Source organism: Trachemys scripta, chromosome 1 (genome assembly GCF_013100865.1).
Source record: "Trachemys scripta elegans isolate TJP31775 chromosome 1, CAS_Tse_1.0, whole genome shotgun sequence".
Lineage (NCBI taxonomy): Eukaryota > Metazoa > Chordata > Testudines > Emydidae > Trachemys > Trachemys scripta.
Genome location: NC_048298.1, coordinates 310,589,251 through 310,607,506, shown reverse-complemented (window position 1 = coordinate 310,607,506; position 18,256 = coordinate 310,589,251). Strand labels below are relative to the sequence as shown.

General features: G+C 42.4%; 1 protein-coding gene across 1 annotated transcript in view; it reads right to left on the bottom strand.

The window, feature by feature from the left end:
* The window catches only part of CWF19L2 (CWF19 like cell cycle control factor 2), a 165,872-nt gene that overhangs the window by 13,516 nt on the left and 134,100 nt on the right, over positions 1-18,256 (bottom strand). The window contains exons 14-16 of the mRNA XM_034758854.1: positions 12,811-12,927; positions 3,598-3,753; positions 1,935-2,015 (exon numbers count right to left, since the gene is read on the bottom strand). Of these exons, the coding sequence (XP_034614745.1) occupies positions 1,935-2,015; positions 3,598-3,753; positions 12,811-12,927 (354 nt within the window). The remainder of the gene's footprint in view (positions 1-1,934; positions 2,016-3,597; positions 3,754-12,810; positions 12,928-18,256) is intronic.

Here is an 18,256-nt window from a genome sequence, read left to right as displayed (position 1 = left end):
GGGAAAAGAGCATGATTAGGATGACAAAAAAAAATCTTAAAATTTATTCCTGACAAATTGAACATGTATATTCTCTTATACAAGACATTAAGAAGAAGGAAAATGTAATGGGGAGACAGAAGAAGCAAATCATCACAGCTAAAATCCCAGTTTATTAAAAACAATTTTCTAGAAACTAGGCTCTAAAGGACTTGATAAACTTTAGGGGTGTTTTGCCATTGACTTCAACAGGGCCAGGATTTCACCCTAGGTAAACAGTGTACTGCCCTTTAGAGACGTGTTATGCATGATCTATAGTTGATAGTGTTTTTAAATCAGGCTGAGCAAAATAAATATGCTGTTAGACATATCTGCTGAATAAACACAGATGGGATAAAGTAAAGAATTAATCTACCGTTGCAAGATCTGTTTTAGATTGTCAGTTGAGTTGTGTAAAACACCATGCACACCTTTGGCTCTATCTAACTAATGTATAATACATGGTGGGTCGCTCAGATATAATAAAAGGGAAGAGAATCAAGATAAGGAGCCTGAATGGCAGTCAGAAAGATGGAAACAATCAACCACTGCAAAAAAAAAAAAAAAATCTACAATCTGTGGCAACCTTCCTGCAATATGATGCTTCAAGAAATAAAGATCCTCAATAAGATCACTGAGCAGACCCTGTGTTGTGACTCATTCTAAAAAATATGGAGCTGGTAATGCTAAGAGATGGATTACGAAATAAAAAGCCAAATCAATGGATATGATGAACTAAAATACCATGGCTTAATGAGACCATACAAAATCCATGGTATCAGCACAACACAGAAAAAACAACAACAGGACAATAAAGAATATGAATGGCTTTTAACAAGAGAAGAGACAACTGTGTTAAAGAAAACAGTAGTGGAGAGAGAGGTGTTTTGTCAGGAATACACAAGCAGACAGAATACTTTATGAAACTAAGAATGGGTACAGAAAGCTCTGGAAAGATATAAGATCTAAGGAGGCTCACGCCCTGCAGTGAACTGACAGAAATGAAAATGTTAAAATTACTCAGCTGTGTAACATTTCATGCTTAGATACACTTTCCTCATTTAAAGGGACATCTTCAAGGTTGTTAGTCTAAAAACTGACCTGCCTCAAAAGTGGTCTAATGTTGAAGGTCTCATCTTCTGATTCCATCTTTTTCCACCCCGCACAAACTGACTGCTGCTGCGGAAACTATATATATATCTTAAAAAGACATGCAACGTACCATTACATAGTAACACACAATAGATCCTATGTGTTTTTAACATCATATATGTGTGTGCATGTGTGCCAAAATTGCCTGGTGCTGCCCAGGCTCAGTTCCTGGATTTCTAAAAGGTAACTTCATCAGGAGACCACTGTCAAGGTAGGCCAGTTTTTAAACTTAAAAAACCTGGCATTGTTCCTTTAATAACTACCCAATATGAAGATGTGTTTCAGTATAATGCTGTACAGATAGATACAATATTTTTCTCTCCTTTTAAAAATAGGGTTGATATTTATACCTGAAATCTCCATGATATGTACTTTAATAGGATAGTAGTCCATACTGGGGCAAACACAAAAATTATCCCACACTTTTTCTAGCCCAGTAACCAACCTCCCTTACGATCTCCCCTCAATTTTTTAAACTGTTTACAAGGATATGGTGCTGGAAATTGCCTGCAGCCAGCAATTTGATCTCAGCCAGTACTTTGAGTCCAATCCAATGCCTACTGGAATCAATAGTAATCTTTTCATTGACTTAAATGGAGGTTGGATCAAGCTCCTAATACCCACCATGTCTGCATCATCTGTGTTTATTCCATGGGACTTGGTCCTCTCACCTAACTGGTCTCTCTCTCTCTCTGAGATACACAATGATTTAGAGGTTGACTGATCATACAAACATTTCATGTTAAATGAGCTTCAGTACTTACAGACTTCCTGACATCTTTTGAAGAAAGATCAATCAACTTCTTGTTCATGGACCACTCTTCATCACATTCCAGTATAGCTTTCTGTAAAAGCATTGTATCTAAATGTGAAAACAGCCCCTCACACAGAAAAGCACGAAGTGTAACTTTTTTAATGTAATAAAGTAAATTTTGAGGTATACTATGCAATGTGAATACCAATAATTCCTCTGCTAAGGAAGTAGCTTTATTTTTGGCAACATTTCTGCAATTTTCAGAATGTAAATATTTTATAGAAATAGTGGGTAATGCTCACATTTTCATTTAATTGTTTTTTTTTTCTTTAGTTTTATAACCACAACCTAACTTTTGCCTAACAAATGATCTTTAACAAGAACTTTCAATTTCATAGAGAATAAAAAAGTCACAGGTCACACATCCCTATCACCATGCTCACTAAAAGCCACTGATGAGTTCATTAAATTTTACTGTTCTTTTCTGCAGTAGAATCCAACTTAGAAGGCTACTGGCATTCAAAGACTTATAATGCTACGTGTCTGCCCTCATAGTATGGAAATGGAATCTATTGCACCTACAGTTTAAATGTCAGTTGCCATGTATTTTAATAGTGGAAACACTTGAAAGATAATGAAAGTTATGTTCAAATAGCTCTGTATTAGATCTTGTGCATTACTTTCCTTTTAGTGTTTAAAGGGAAAGAAAGGTTTAGTAGCATCTAGTTTGATACCAAATGAAACCAAACAGGTGGAAAATTTCACATGTGGTGAAAGCAAGTTACTGTGTCTGCATTAGTCAGATTGACTGTTACACATTGTTGGAAACAAAACAAAAAATGTGATTTCATTCCAGGGGAACTATAAAAACCTCAAGAAGCAAGTCACTATCCATGTCTGCAGGCACAGAGGGCCCCATATGCTGTTTATTGCTATGGGAAGTAGACTCTTGACGAGCCCATGGGGACCACCCCCTCTGGTAGGGGGGAAGAAGAGAGCACAGCCAGGCACTGGAGCTGCTACTATGCATATTCACTGCCTATTGCTCCCCACACAGCTGGGACGCAGGCAGTGCGGAGGCTAAGGCAGCCTCTGAGCTGCAGCAGCAGACATGGAGCAGCTCTGCTGGCACTCTGCAGTGTGAAATGGAGAAGTAGTGTTCCTTCCACACCTGCCCAGATGACCTCTCTAGTGCTGAGTCCACTTCCTCAGTCTGGGTGCTAAGCATAGGGTTTGGCCCTAATAGAATACATAGATACATCCAAATGGTATAAATTCCCATATGTTAAAATGTTTGAAAATCCTTTCCTCTTTTACTTACCTGCTAAGACCCAAATTCTGGGTTTTGAGTTTCTCCTGCAGGAATTAATGATATTGCAAACCCTTATAGCCCTGCAAGGAATTCAGCTTCTTGTGGAATCTAAGAGTGTCAGATATTAGAACCCTGCACAGAGAAGAACGGCTCTTCCACTGGCTCACCTGTCTGAAGAGAGGTTCAAACCCTGCTATAGTTCCTGAAGTGGGTTAATAGGACCCAGCTAGTCTAACACCAAGGGTTATACCTTGATAGGCAAAAAAGATGTGTTTTTCAACAGCTGTACTCAAGAAATCAGAAATAAAAGTAATATGGGAAAGCCATTGAACTGACTGAAGGTTAACCACTTTTTAAATACCTTAAAGTAGATGGGAGCCATATCCCCCAGTTCTTTTGGGAGGGGAATGCATTCATATACCATATGATATCGTTTCTTTATACTCATGTTTGTCTCTAGGAAGACACAATCCAATTCTTTAGCTTCAAACATCTTTACCAAGGCCTTTCTGAACATCTGTAAGAGAAAAAGATTATAAATGGAAATGTTTAAAGCCCCCCAAACTCTGGAACTAAAAGCTCGAGACTTTCACTAAGAACCCCACCGATGCATGGTATGGAAAATCTAACCCCAGGAATGAACAGCCAGAATGACTCAAAGGACTGAGACTACCACATGATCAAATATACAGAGCACTAGACTGGGACTCAGGAGACGCAACTTGCAGAGCAGTATGAACATCAATAAATTCTTTATAAATATTTAAAATATAATCAAAGTGTCTGGCCAGTTTATTTTATTTTTATGTTTCCCCCCAAACAATAGCAGAGTAAAATATTGCTTTTGGGTCAGAAAAGTTTGCTCAGTTGTGAAGTAAAGGTCTGATCTTACTCTTATTGTAGTCAATGGGAATCTTTGCACTGAATTTAATTGGAGTTGGATCGAGCTCCAAAGCCCCTCTGGGTTTGATTCTTGTATTATCCCGAACATTTTAACCCTCTCTATCATTGTACATTCCACAATTTACAATGAGAGGTGACCACACTGGTTGGGATAAAGAAAGATTTTTTTGTTCCATCTTTCAAACTGGACACCGCCCCCCCCTTTTTAAAATATTTTAAAAGTTGACCCTTTTCCCCACATTTATGCACAATTCTACACCCTGTAGCTCTCAATGAGATCAGAGGTGTCTAAACAGCAAGAACGGTCATTCTCGTAGTATTTTTGTCCCATCAATAAAAAGGAAGTACAAGAAGCCTTCTCTCTCAGTATTTCCTGACAACATTTTCAAATGGGACTGGCTAGTTTAGCTGAGATCTGGTTTAAGAATCCAAACCTTTAGGATTCTTACCTAGAACAATCCTTTTGAGGTTTACCCATCATTAAATTATAGTCACAGATGCAGTATTTTCTGCTCTCAAAACCAGGCAGTATAATATATAACAAACATAGAGGTACAATACATATTCTATCAGCACTGCACTTTTTAATGTTAGGACACTGATCCTATCAGATGTAGAATTCAGAAGCAGATTTAAAACCTGCTTACCATTTTATTTCCACAGGAGTTTTGCCAGAGTAAGGACAGCCAGGTTTGGCTCAGAGGTTTAAATTTGGTAGCAGGGAATGCCCACTTTTAAACTCTCTCTACTCTTTCTCTGGGCCCCAGATGGGAAAATACTGCTATGCAGTCCCAGAATTACTGAGTCTGTATAGAGTGTGTGTATGTAGTAATTAAGATGACTCTGCTCCCATTCAGCCCCAGGCCAGTGAGCATCTGGAGAGTTCCTCCATTGGGCTACAAATTGATATGCAAAAAAGTCACTTGTATGGATGGTCATGAAAAACAAATAGCTGTGAATGCTAGAAGTGTCACTCCAGTGGGTCACTTGAATAAAAATTTTGGAATGTTTTTGCAATAATTGCTCATTCCTAGTGTTGTACACCACTTTGATGTATAACAAATGCTCTCTCTTTTGCTATTCTGTATTATCCACTCACTGAACTGAAGATGCCTTTATAACAGACCCAATTCAGTAGCATCTGCAAACTTGACACACTTGCTTTCACTGTAATCATCCTAGTGTTAAGACAAAAAATAAAATAGCAACAATAGTTCTAACTACTACAGAACTCCATGGCTAATCACTGTGTAGCATAGGTAGCCTTTGTTTCCTCTGCTGTAACACAAATACAATCTGTGGACCTATTGTTGCAAGGCCTGTACCCTCGGATTGGAGCTCTGATTTGTTGAAAGTGGAAAAAATAACTGTTTTAACCTGGCTCAATACCCCTCCCTACAATCACCAATCTATTCTGAGTGGACCCACTCACTGGGGCCCACATGCTTCCAAGCCAAATGGCTCTGGGTAGAGTCTCGTCACTGTTTTTAGCTCTTGGTCCTTAGCTCACACTACTGGGCTCAGACCTCTTATCTCTTGGAACCACCCAGTTGCCCTAGACCAGAGGTTCTCAAACTTCATTGCATCGTGACCGCTTTTTAATAACAAAAATTACTACACCACCCCAGGAGGGGGCCTGAAGCCTGAGCCTGCCTGGGCCCTGCCGCCTGGGTAGGGAAGGGCCAAACCCCGAATCCTGAGCACCGCTGCCCAGGGCTGAAGTCCTCGAGCTTTGGCTTCGGCAGTTGGGCTCGGGCTCCAGCAAATCTAAGCCAGCCCTGGCGACCCCATTCAAATGGAGTCGCGACCCAACTGCTGCCCTAGACCCTGAAACCAGTGTCTGAGACCTCCCAAGCCCCCTAGTTGCTTTCACATGATCTCTCAGAGCTCCACTAGGCTAAGGGCACCCTGAACTCTGGTTTAACCCCTTCAGGGACAACATGGCAGGTAAGCAAGGAACACAGGCTTAGCAAAGGAATTTCTTAACTACAGTCACTTTATTCTTAAAAAACACTCATGAGTTACACATCTTTGAAAACAAAAAAATCCTGAGATGCACCTTCCCCATAGCATAGTGGCTCTCAAACTTTTGTATTGGTGACCCCTTTCACACAGCAAACCTATGAGTGCGACCCCCCTTATAAATTAAAAACACTTTTTTTATATTTAACACTATTATAAATGCTGGAAGCGAAGCAGGGTTTGGGGGTGGAGGCTGATAGCTCGTGACCCCCCACATAATAACCTTACAACTCCCTTAGAGGTCACGACCCCCAGTGTTAGAACCTCTCTCTCTCCCTCTGTGAGTCTGAGGTTTGTCAGCATTTCAGGCTGGTGGGTGAAAGGCATAACTGCAGCGTCACTCTGGAAGAATGTATTTTAATCAGTGGCAGATTTAGAGTTAGTGGGGCCCTGTGCTCAGCTTCATTTTGGGGGGCCCTCCTTGGGACCCAGCCAAGAAAAAGAACATTCTCTCTTATCTCCCCCCCCCACCCCCCGTTTTTCATTCTTTTTTTCTTCATCCTCCTCCTATAAGTAATAGGAAGTAAATGAAAATAAAGTGAAGTACCTTGATTGTTTTTGTAGTCTAACTTGTTTTTCCACAGACTACTTGAGGGTCTCGGTGGACCACTTAATGATCTTTCCAAATACTATTTGTACCGTTAGCTAACTATTGTAAAGCGCTTGGGATAAGAGCGCTTTATAAAAAAAAATGTAAAAAAACATTGGGATGTGGGGTCTGGCCAGGACTTAGGGTGCGGGAGGGGGCTCAGGGCTGGGAGTGCAGGGTCTGGGAGGAAGTTAGGGTGCAGGAGCAGGCTGGGGTGCAGGGTCTGGCCAGGAGTTAGGGCATGGGAGGGGGCTCAGGGCTGGAGCAGGGGGTTGGGGTGTGGAGCTCTTACCTGGGGTAGCTCCTGTTTGGTGCGAGGGGTGCAGGTGGGGATGTGGGGGGTGGTGGTGCAGGAGTCAGGGCAGGGGGCTGGGGTTGTGGGGGTGTCTTTGCTCCGCCCTGCCCTGATTCCACCCCCTTCCCCAAGGCCCCACCCCTGCCTCTTCTCCGTCTCCTCCCCCGAGTGCGGTGTGGCCCCGCTCTTCTCCCTCCCTCCTGGAGCATGCGGAACATCAGCAAACAGCTGTTCAGTGGAGGGGCAGCGCTGGAAGGGGTGGGGAGGTGCAGGAACACAGCACGCTTGGGGGAGGAGGGAGCTTGGCTGCTGGTGGGTGCGGAGCCTGCAGCAGGAGCCGGCAGGACCAAGCTTCTGCCCCCACAGCTGCCCGGCCCTGGGGTCCTCTGTCATTGGGGGGCCCCATGCCAGGGCACCCTATGTTTCACTGTAAATCCGCCTCTGATTTTAATGTATTTTGTTTTACAGTATTTAACTCCCCAGTGGACACTCTTAGTTCGCAGTAAAAGTGCCCTCGGGCCGTTTACCTTAGTCACTTTAAAATGTATTAAGCTAAGGTGCAGAAAAACACTTTTAACACACAGTTAAGTGTCCTCATAAAGAGCTAGTACAGAGTAATTAATGTGCTGTAAATTCACACCCTTAGCGCACACTAACTTCCCCATGTAGAGAAGCCCTAAAAGTCTAAAATACATAATGTCCATTTATTCTCTCTCATCAGTCTCATAAACATCCTCTTCTCATCTATCTTTAATCAAGATATATTCACCAGCTGTTCCAGAGATCATTCCTAAACTATTCAATTTTTCAGCATGTACCCTATTTCCAATAGCAGGATTATTCCATAACTATTGGCATGAAGGGAATCACACTCCTTCCATAGCTTATAAACTAAATGTCTCTATTTTTTTCTTCCAAAAAAGTTTTTTTAAGCCATTTTTTGCTCTCTCAAACTTTCTTCTGAACATGTGAAAGTGTTTAACAAAGCTTCTCCATTTCCCATCCCCTAGTCATTTAGGCATTTTTTTAAATATGTAAGTTATCTAGATCTGATGAACTGCCAAGTTTAAGACCATGTCTACACTACCCACCGGATGGGTGGGTAGTAATTGATCTATCGGGGATCGATTTATCGCATCTCGTCTAGATGCGATAAATCGATCCCCGAATTGACGCCCGTACTCCACCTCAGCAGGAGGAGTAAGCAGAGTAGACGGGGGAGCCGCGGCGGTCGACTTGCCGCCGTGAGGACGGCCAGGTAAGTCGAACTAAGATACTTCGACTTCAGCTACGCAAATAGCATAGATGAAGTTGCGTATCTTAGATCGATCCCACCCCCCCAGTGTAGACCAGCCCTAAGAGCCTCTAACCTTTTTATACCCATTACAAGTGTTATTTTCACACTGCTCCAATGCATTCCCAGATGTCGATTTGTAGACTAAAGCAGGGGTTCTCAACCGTTTTCTTTCTGAGGCTCCCCCAACATGCTATAAAAATTCCATAGCCCACCTGTGCCACAAAAACTGTTGTTGTTTTTTTTTGCATATGAAATAGATTAAAAGCCAAGGCTGAAGTTAGGGGGTAGCAAGTAGGGCAATTGCCTAGGGCCCCATGCCACAGGGTGCCCTGTGAAGCTAAGTTGCTCAGGCTTTGGCTTCAGCCCCGGGCAGCAGGGCTTGGGATTCAACTTTGTGCCCTGGGCCCCTGCGAGTCTAACGGCAGCCCTGCTCTCTGGTTTATTTTGGTGGACCCTCTGGTTGAGAACCGCTGGACTAAAGAAAGAAAATCCCTCTTATTTTTCTATCTTTGGTTCCTGACTTGTCACTATTTCCTGAAAATACACAAGCTTTTATTTAGCTATTACACTGCAGCACACACACACACACACACAGAGTAATAATTACTGTTAGCTGAGTTACTGTGTTTTACAGTATTTAAACTTTTGCTCTATTTTTCTTTTTTCCCCCCTTTGCCATGTTGATTTTACTTCCTATTTGAGATTTAATCTTTCAAGGAATTTACACTATATGCAGCAGGATTTCTTTCCTTTCCTTCCCTGTTTAGCAAGAGTCCAATTTAATAGATGACACTATGGCTGAATTATGTCAAATCTGTCCAATTCCATTCTTAAGCTATTTTTTCTTTGCCAATTTAAAAAAAAAAAAAAAACTATTGCTTTTTGTTCATAATCACCAAGATATTGAAGATCTGACATTTACCGCCCTCTAATTGTATCACATGTAACTGCATTCCTAATCTGAATGTGCAATTACTGTGACTACATACACAAATTAGGGAATTCTATATGTCAAGGACTAATTTTCTGCACAATCACATATCCCCAGAATACCTTTCTATGTCTCTTACAGGGTTGTTTGCACAGTCAATTCATTCACATCCAGAATAGTTTGCATAATCTAGTAATTCATCTAAGTTACAGCATGCAGGGATAGGGCACTGGCGGTTTTGAATGCCATTATTATTTGTTAAACAAGACCAGTGTGTTCAGCAGGAGGGAAGACCCAGAAGTGGACACAGTGACTGCCTCCAGAACCTTACGAAAATAGAAACATAGAACATGAGAGAATAACTGAAAGTTGAAGCTAGACAAATTCAGACTGGAAGTAAATAAGGCACATATTTTTAACAGGGAGAGTAGTCAACCACTGGAATTTACCACGGGTGGTGGTGCATTCTCCATCACTGACAATTTTTAAATCAAGATTGAATGATTTTTTTTTTTTTAAAGCGATGTGCTCTAGGAATTATTCTGAAGTTCTATGGCCTGTGTTATGCAGGTGGTCAGACTAGGTGATCACAGTGGTCCCTTCTGGCTTTGGAATCTAGGAATGTAACCGATTTCTTTTTCAAACTGTTAGTCTTGGTCCCACGTTGTCTTTTCTGTCTCTTATTTGCTACTTACAGCACTTTTTTTTCAAATGACATTTTAAGGTCTTTGGAGCAAGAAGCCTGTGTGATTTCTACAGCACGTAGTACAGTAACTCCTCAATTAATGTCGTCCCGGTTAACATTGTTTCATTATTAGGTCGCTGGTCTATTAGAGAACATACTCCTTTAAAGTCCTGCAATGTTCCCTTATAATGTTGTTTGACTCACCCCACTCGGCACTCCTGCCGAGGAGTGGGGTGGGGACGCGGGGGCTTGCCTGCTCCCTGGCTGGAACGCTGGGCGGGCGGAGTGAGGCAAGCCCCCGTGCCCTAACTCCGCTCCCCCTGGAACGGTGGGCGGGCGGAGTGAGGCAAGCCCCTGAGCCCCAACCCGGTGACGCCCCTGCCTCAACCAAGCTTCACAATCATCATTGGTGAATACAGTATTAAATTGTTTGTTTGAAATTATTTAAAACATATACTGTATATGTCTATAATGTCTTTTGTCTGTCGAAATTTTTTCCCCAGGAACCCTATTTACATTAATTCTTATGGGGAAATTGCATTCACTTAACATCGTTTTGCTTAAAGTAGTATTTTTTCAAGAACATAACTAGGACATGAAGTGAGGAGTTACCGTATAATAGAATCCCATCCTGATTAGGACATTTGGGTGCTATGATAATACAATAAATACAATACAATACAATAAATGGCAACCACCTCTGCTGTGCCTACTTCCAGTGGGCTTTCATTAGATGATTTACTAGTATGTTGAAAAACAGATGAAAAATACACCTGTCACACTCCTACAGCTTTGAGTCACTTTTTTCCTCAGAGTCTTTTGTCCTTTAGTTCTTGGGCCTTAAAATTCCACCTGTCATTCAGGTATGGGATGTCAGTTTTACAGGATACCCATGCCATTGAATGGAAGTTGCCCTGAATTGAAGCAAATCTCCTACAAGACAAGTTGCATGTTAAGGTTCCAAGGCTGTTTGCTATGGATTTCTTAGTGGATGGCCTTTGTGCTACGTCATTACATTTCATAAAATCTCTTTCTACATTTGGTCACGTCTGCTTTGACCCTTGGCTTCAAAGATCTTTAACATAGAAAAAGCAAGAGCGCGGCTGGGCAGCAGGCTATCAAGGGCCACGCATCTGCGCAGCCACAAGGGTCTGAACTGGAGAGGAGAGAGGTAGGGGGCATGTAGGGCTGCGGTGGGGAGAGGAGCCTGTCCCCTGCCCTGGAGCTGCCCTGGCAGGGAGAGTTGCCTCTCCCCCAGTCCCAACTCCGGAGCTGCCACAGCCAGGGAGACGTGCCTCTCCCCCGGCCCTGGTCCCGGAGCTGCCGCGGTGAGGCGCTCTCCCCCAGCCCTGGGGCTACCGCGGTGGGGAGAGGCGCCTCTCCCCCGGCCCCAGGCGGTGGCAGCGAGAGAGGGTTGGGGTGAGTCCTCTCTCCCTGCCACAGACCCGGGGCAGCCTGTACCCCAAACCCCTCATCCCCAGACTCACCCCAGTGCCCACCCACCCCCCCCGCCGGAGCCTACTCCCACACCCCAACCCTCTGCCCCAGACCTGAGCCCCCTCCCGCACCCCAAACCCCTCATCCCTGGCACCACCCCAGAGTCCACACCCCCAGTCAGAGCCGTCACCACCTGCACCCTAACCCTCTGCCCCAGCCCTAAGCCCCCTCCCACACTCTGAACCCCTCAGCTCCACCCCCGCCACACATCACCTCCATATTGATGCACATAACAAAATTCATTTCGCACACGGATGTAAAAAATTAGAGGGAACATTGAAAAATATTATATTTTCCTTTTTTGGCACTTTTGACCATTGAAGTCAGAGTGAAGAAATGACTAGTTCAGTCACTCTCTTCTGAAGTCTTGATCTTTCCCATATTTGCTGGGCAGGTGCCTTTGACTGAAAAACTTCCTGGACAAGATTCATCAGGACTGTAAATATGTATAATGTTTTGAAGAGATATCAGAAACTAGGCCTACAACAAGCTAGATCAAAGGAATAAGATGATGAGAAACACACTGAATGTGAAATCCTGTTAACCAGGATTGGCAAACTGGTGAACCACTTGGCTTTCCAGCTCTTGACACAATTAATGCCCAATTTATCCATAAAAGCCAGCAGTGAATATAAGAATCTGAAAAACTGGCACAACCATATTTTACAATATATATCATAACTAGGCACCTATTCAAGTAATATTGAGATAAGATATTTTGGTCACAAAAACTGGTAACATGAAATCTGATGGTGCACATTTTTTAAAAAATTTGTGTACAGCTCATCATTGTACCAGTATGTGAGTGTTATTCAAAGGTTTAAAAGGGCAACTAATGTAAAACTGAGCCCAATGAACAATAAAGTAGAAGCCGAAAGAAGGGCAAAGTAAAAATAACTCAAGAGATCATGTGAAAGAGGGAGGACAAAAAGATCAAACAGATTAATTAACTCAAACAGAAAGACCATGAGTAAAATTTTCAGAAGCACTTAGGTCTCACTGACTTTCATTGAGACTTAACTGCTTAAATCACTTTGATGCTTTTGAAAATGTTATCCCTTACGCTATCTCTTGAGGACAACTAGCAAACTCTGGTGTATTTAGCTAGGATGGAATGCTATGGGGGCGGGGGAGGGGTGTCCCTGAAGTGAGATAGTTCTGTCCACAGCCAGAACCAGCTCAAACCTCGGAATGGAAAGCAGAGAAAACCCAGGCAACCTCAAAAGCCCCCAAGGGCTATGGATCGGCAGCAAGTCACTTACAATACGTATATTAATATATTAATCAAATTATTACAAAGTGGCTAGAAAATGAGCTATCTTCACAGCTGTAATAAGTAGCAGTGCTTTGCTGACCTGGATTTCTTCCCAGATGTCTTCATCCAGAAGTGTTGCAGCAGTGTGGTGCTGCAAAGGGGCTATCACGCAGTGGCCTTCAGTGAGGGACTGATAGTTCGGCAAGGATAAGTATACCTAGACAAAAACATTTTCACTCCCAATCACAAAAATACTCATTTCTTTCCAATGTCAAAAAACATTTTAATCCAGCTAAAGATGAACACGGGATTTTACTAAAATTTAATCTAATAAAGGCAGTTGTCCTCTTCCAACAATGTTTAAAGCAAGAAAATCATATTTAAGCCGATTTAAATTAAACAAACAGTAGGGTTCTGGCAAGTCAGTTAAGCTGATGAACATTGTGACTGAGCTTCTTAGCTTCTTTTGGGCCAGATCCTGAAAAGCCCTGAGCCACCACAAGCCCAAAATCATCAACAGGAGAGGATGGTGCTAAGTAACTTAGACTGGGCCCTTTGCATATCATATTTACTTTGCTAGAACAATACTAGTAGTATCGAGACAATGTGGTATCAGCATTTCTACTAAGGGTATGTCTACACTACCCACCGGATCAGAGGGTAATGATCGATCTATCGGGGATCGATTTATCGTGTCTAGTGTAGACGCGATAAATCGATCCCCGATCACTCTGCTGCGACTCCTGTACTCCACCACGGTGAGAGGCGGAGTCGATGGGGGAGCGGCAGCAGTTGACCCCGCGCCGTGAGGACGCGAGGTAAGTCGACCTAAGATATGTCGACTTCAGCTATGCTATTCTTGTAGCTGAAGTTGTGTATCTTAGGTCGATCCCCTCTCCGCCCCAGTGTAGACCAGGCCTAAGTATTATCCCAAATATAATAAAAGTCATGCTGTTCAGTCTACTGTGGTTGCAAACTCTCATAAAAAAAGAAGAGATTATTTTTACTTTTTTCATTTATTATTATTAATTTTAAATCAAGTAAAAATAATTAAAAATAAAGCATGAGGAATTTGGGGGGGAATGGTAAAAAGCAAAGTCTATATTAAAAGTGTTTCAGATTTAATGAGTCAAAATATTTTGTAATTTTGTAAGATTTATAAATATCAACAGAAACAAACAGACACTCAGAATACAACTTGAGCTGAAGTATAGCTCCTTAAATAATGTAATATCATTAGCATTTGATTATTATTTGTCCCAGGTTTCAAAGGAGAGTATGGGGCTTGGGGATTTAATCCCACAATTCTATGAAATAAAGGGAGCCTGGATAGGACAGCCCCACGGATAATTGATGGAGTTTGGGCAGAAGGAGGTAGGAATCAACAGTCTAACATGTTTTGCCCAAGGAGAAATCAGGCCTAATGCCAGGTCTGGAAGGCAGGACATCCTTAACATATGACACACAGAATTTGCAAGGAAAGATGGAGTCAGGTTCCATCTGTTAGTCAGGATCAGGAAGCTCTCACTACCAATCCACTGAACATGTGAATGCAGATTTCATAGCATGTTTGAAATGGCTCTGTCAATTAAATGGGTTGGAAAATGGGTTTCACCTAAATTAAAAAATTTACAATGAGTGGATGGAGGTTGTATACAAATTTGGGAGGGGGTGTGTGTTTAAACCCAAATAAATAAATAAATAGTCTCTATTTACTTTATAAGCAATGATTGAATGATCAGATTCAATTTTATTCTTGATTTCATTACAATTGTAAATGTAATTTTATTACGTCATAGACTTAAACACTGGGCTAGCCTATCCTGCCCTCACATACATGAATGGGAAGGCAGAATTTGATTTCAGCATATTGATTTCAGCATATCAAATAGTCCTACTCTGAAAATATGTGGGTATCTCCTAACTCTATTGCATGAAGTATTTCTGAATTTAAAATCCCATGTAAAATCTCTCAGAAACAGAGATTTCCAAACATCTAGATACTTATTGCAAGGTTTTTATGGTTTCAGAGCAGCAGCCGTGTTAGTCTGTATCCGCAAAAAGAACAGGAGTACTTGTGGCACCGTAGAGACTAACAAATTTATTAGAGCATAAGCTTTCGTGGGCTACTGGTTTTTATGGTTTTTTAAAAAAAGCTGTGTTACTCTGGCCTTAAGGTTGTAAACATTTATCAGTTACTTAAGAGGGGGGGAAAGAGCATTTATTTATATAATTCTCAGAAAATACTAAAAATGGAAAGCTTGGATAATAAATGTGAAGTTACACTTTAAAAACTACACACACAAGCAAGGGAATTCACAGTTACGTTTGCCCAAAGAACTGTCCACATTCCCTACTTGCCTTCTACTCTTTGCATTTGTTCCATTTCCCTTGTGGCTTGAAATATGAAGATAATGATTTGAATTTTTGATGAAGGAAATTCAGGTACAGACTAAAATTCATGGCTTCTGGTTGCTGCCATCTTAAATCCAATCTATTTGTATAGTTTGTCTAAGCTGCAGATCAGCAAAGCTTAGCTACCCTCTTAGGTTTCCCACCCTAGGTTTGAAGGTACAGGGGGAGAATTTTTTATTTTGATGAGGGGATTGTAATTTAGACAACAGTTCAGTCATCAAGGTATGGATTTTTTTATTTCTATTAATACATTGTGTAATGTGATGTTACACCCCATATTCTTTATGGAAATACGTTTATGATATGGATATGGCATAACAGACATTTTATGCAAGATGGGTCTTGTAAGGTATAATTGGAAAGGTCATAATTTACTGAATGTGATTAATCCAATTTGTATGCATGTATCATTTCTGAATCTAAAGTTAGGAATATTGACTATGTAACAATTACAACTGGGTGTGTACTTGGCAAACACTGACATGACAACAGGCCATCAGCCTTGATGGGCCACTAGGAAGAAACAATAAGACTTTGAAGATACTAATCTCTCGCCTTCATGAGAGGTGTCCTGAGACGTATCTGTGACACTACTAGGTCATGTGGTCATGTCACCTGGTACTAAACATCATCTTGGACCTCTAATAATTTTCCACTAAAAGGAGGGAGAGGTCAAGACTGGGAAACAAAAGATTCCTGCCTTATGTAAATCTTATTTAAGGCTGGGGAGTAAGTTGATTCTTCACTGAATCCCCACCCAGGATGACTGCTGGAAACAGCTAAGGAACAAGGACAAAGGGAAACAGGGAGGAGTACTGAACCCAGGCTGGAAAAGGAATCTACTCTGTAAATAAGATACCTGAAGATTTAAGCTGCAAGCAGGGTAGCTAACCTTCAAGAATTTCTGCAACCTGCCCCAAAAGCAACATTTAGAGTGAAAAATTACTTCTTGAAACCAGTCTTTAAGATCTTAATCTTAGTATGCATGTTTTGTTTTATTTGTTTGGTAATCTGCTTTGTTTTGTTTGCTATCCCTTATAATCACTTAAAATTACCTTTTATTGCTAATAAACTTATTTCTTGTTTATAACATAATCCAGTTTGTGTAATTCATATCTAGGGTGGGGGGTGGGGAGGGAGGCAAGAAGCTGTGCATATCTCTCTCCACATTGAGGAAGAGGGCAAATTTTCATGAACTTGCGCTGTGCAGACTTGAGTTCACTCCCCACAGGAGGTGTGCACTTGAGTGCTCGACAATTTCCTAGATGAATCTTCCCACAGAGAGCTGTTTGCAGACTGTGTGTGATTCTACAGCTGGTGCGTCCCTACCTCTTTGTGTGCACTTCCAGAGACCGGAGAGCCTGATTCAGCAAAACAGGGAGAGGGAGCCCAGGCTAGTGGAGCAGGCGGGCTCAGTGAAACCCCAGTACATCAGGTGGCATCCCGGGACAGGGGATGTCCAATCCATCACATGTACATTTACCAAGGGCTCTGAATGGATACATCTAAAATATGTATTTAATTTAGCTCAAACTTTATCTAATTGCTCTATTTCAGCACAAGTTGCACCTATGAAATTTCAGTGTGGTTGGTTTCATTCTGATGATGTTAAAATGGGAGTAAAGACAGAGGTGAAAGTAAGCCGGTATGGTCTGGTCTGGCGTACCGGTAAGAGTCGGTACACAGCTGACCGTACTGGCGGGGGGCAGCTTCCCCGGGGCTCTGGCGGCAATTTAAAGGGCCCAGGGCTCCGGCCCTTTAAATCACTGGCAGAGCCCCGCGGCAGCAGTAGAGTCTAGGAGCCCCGGGGCTCCGGCAGCGATTTAAAGGTCAGCAGTCCCGGGGTAGCACTGGCGGTATCAGCCAGGAGCCCCGGGCCCTTTAAATCGCCTCCAGGCCGTGCTGAAGGGCTGGCTGGGGTAGTCTGAACCCAGCCCCGCCTCTTCCGCCTGAGGCCCTGCCTCTTCCGGTTTAGCCACCCCCCTCTCCACCTTGCTCAGGACTCCATCCACCCTGCATACCAGTAAGTCCCTTAAGTTACTTTCAGCCCTGAGTAAAGATGATAATAAAGTTTACCATAAAAGCTCTTCAGCCTCATCTATGGAGAGGCTAGCATTTCTCTATAATCAATATGTGATACAAGTGATTTTATGTGATGATTACACCTTACAAAACATGCTATTGCAACATCTTTCATTGCACAGTCCAAGGCACTTCTTTTCCTAAATACAGCGTCAGTTCTCATCAAAAAAGATGCCAGCCAATACGTTATACCAAATACTGGTCAGGGCCAGCTCCAGGCACCAGCTCAGCAAGCAGGTGCTTGGGGCGGCCAACGGGAAGGGGCAGCACGTCGGGCTCTTCGGCAGCAATTCGGCGGCGGGTCCTTCGGTCCCTCTCAGAGGGAAGATCCTGCCGCTGAATTGCCACTGAAGAAGAAAGCGGTGCAGTGAAGCCGATCGCGATTGCAGCTTTTTTTCCCCCCTTCCCCCGCTGCTTGGGGCGGCAAAAACCCTGGAGCCGTCCCTGATATTGGTAATGCTAAACATAGATGCACTTAATCAAACTGCAATTTCATGCTAACCTGTTTCAATCTACACTGTGTAGCTGTAAAGTAATCCAACTGTAACCTTCTGAACAGCAGTTATAGCTGTCTTTGGATCTATACTCACACACCACAGGTAGTTGTGTGTGCGCGGTGGTGGGAGGGAGGATAAAGGATGCAATTATACTACTTTCTGAATTATACTTTACTCCTTAACTGCTTCTAATTCCTTCCTACCCAAAGTGAACTTTTTTCTTCTTATATATTCTAGGGTGACCAAAAGTCCTGATGTTATTGGGATTGTCCCAATATTAGGGGCTTTGTTTTGTATATACAACCTATTCTCTCTCCTTCCCCCATCCCAAGTTTTCACACTTGCTATCTGGTCAGCCTAATCTATTCACGCTGACCCCCATTTGGTCTTTTGCATATTCATCTACCTTATGTAATCTATGTGTTCAGCTATTTTATCATTGTTTCAGTGCCCTTGAGGATTTTCCATAGATACCAAGGTCAGCTGCAAATCTGAAGAGGATCAAGTTCTGAGAATTAACTTCATCATGCAAGACAGATTCATAGTTTTTTT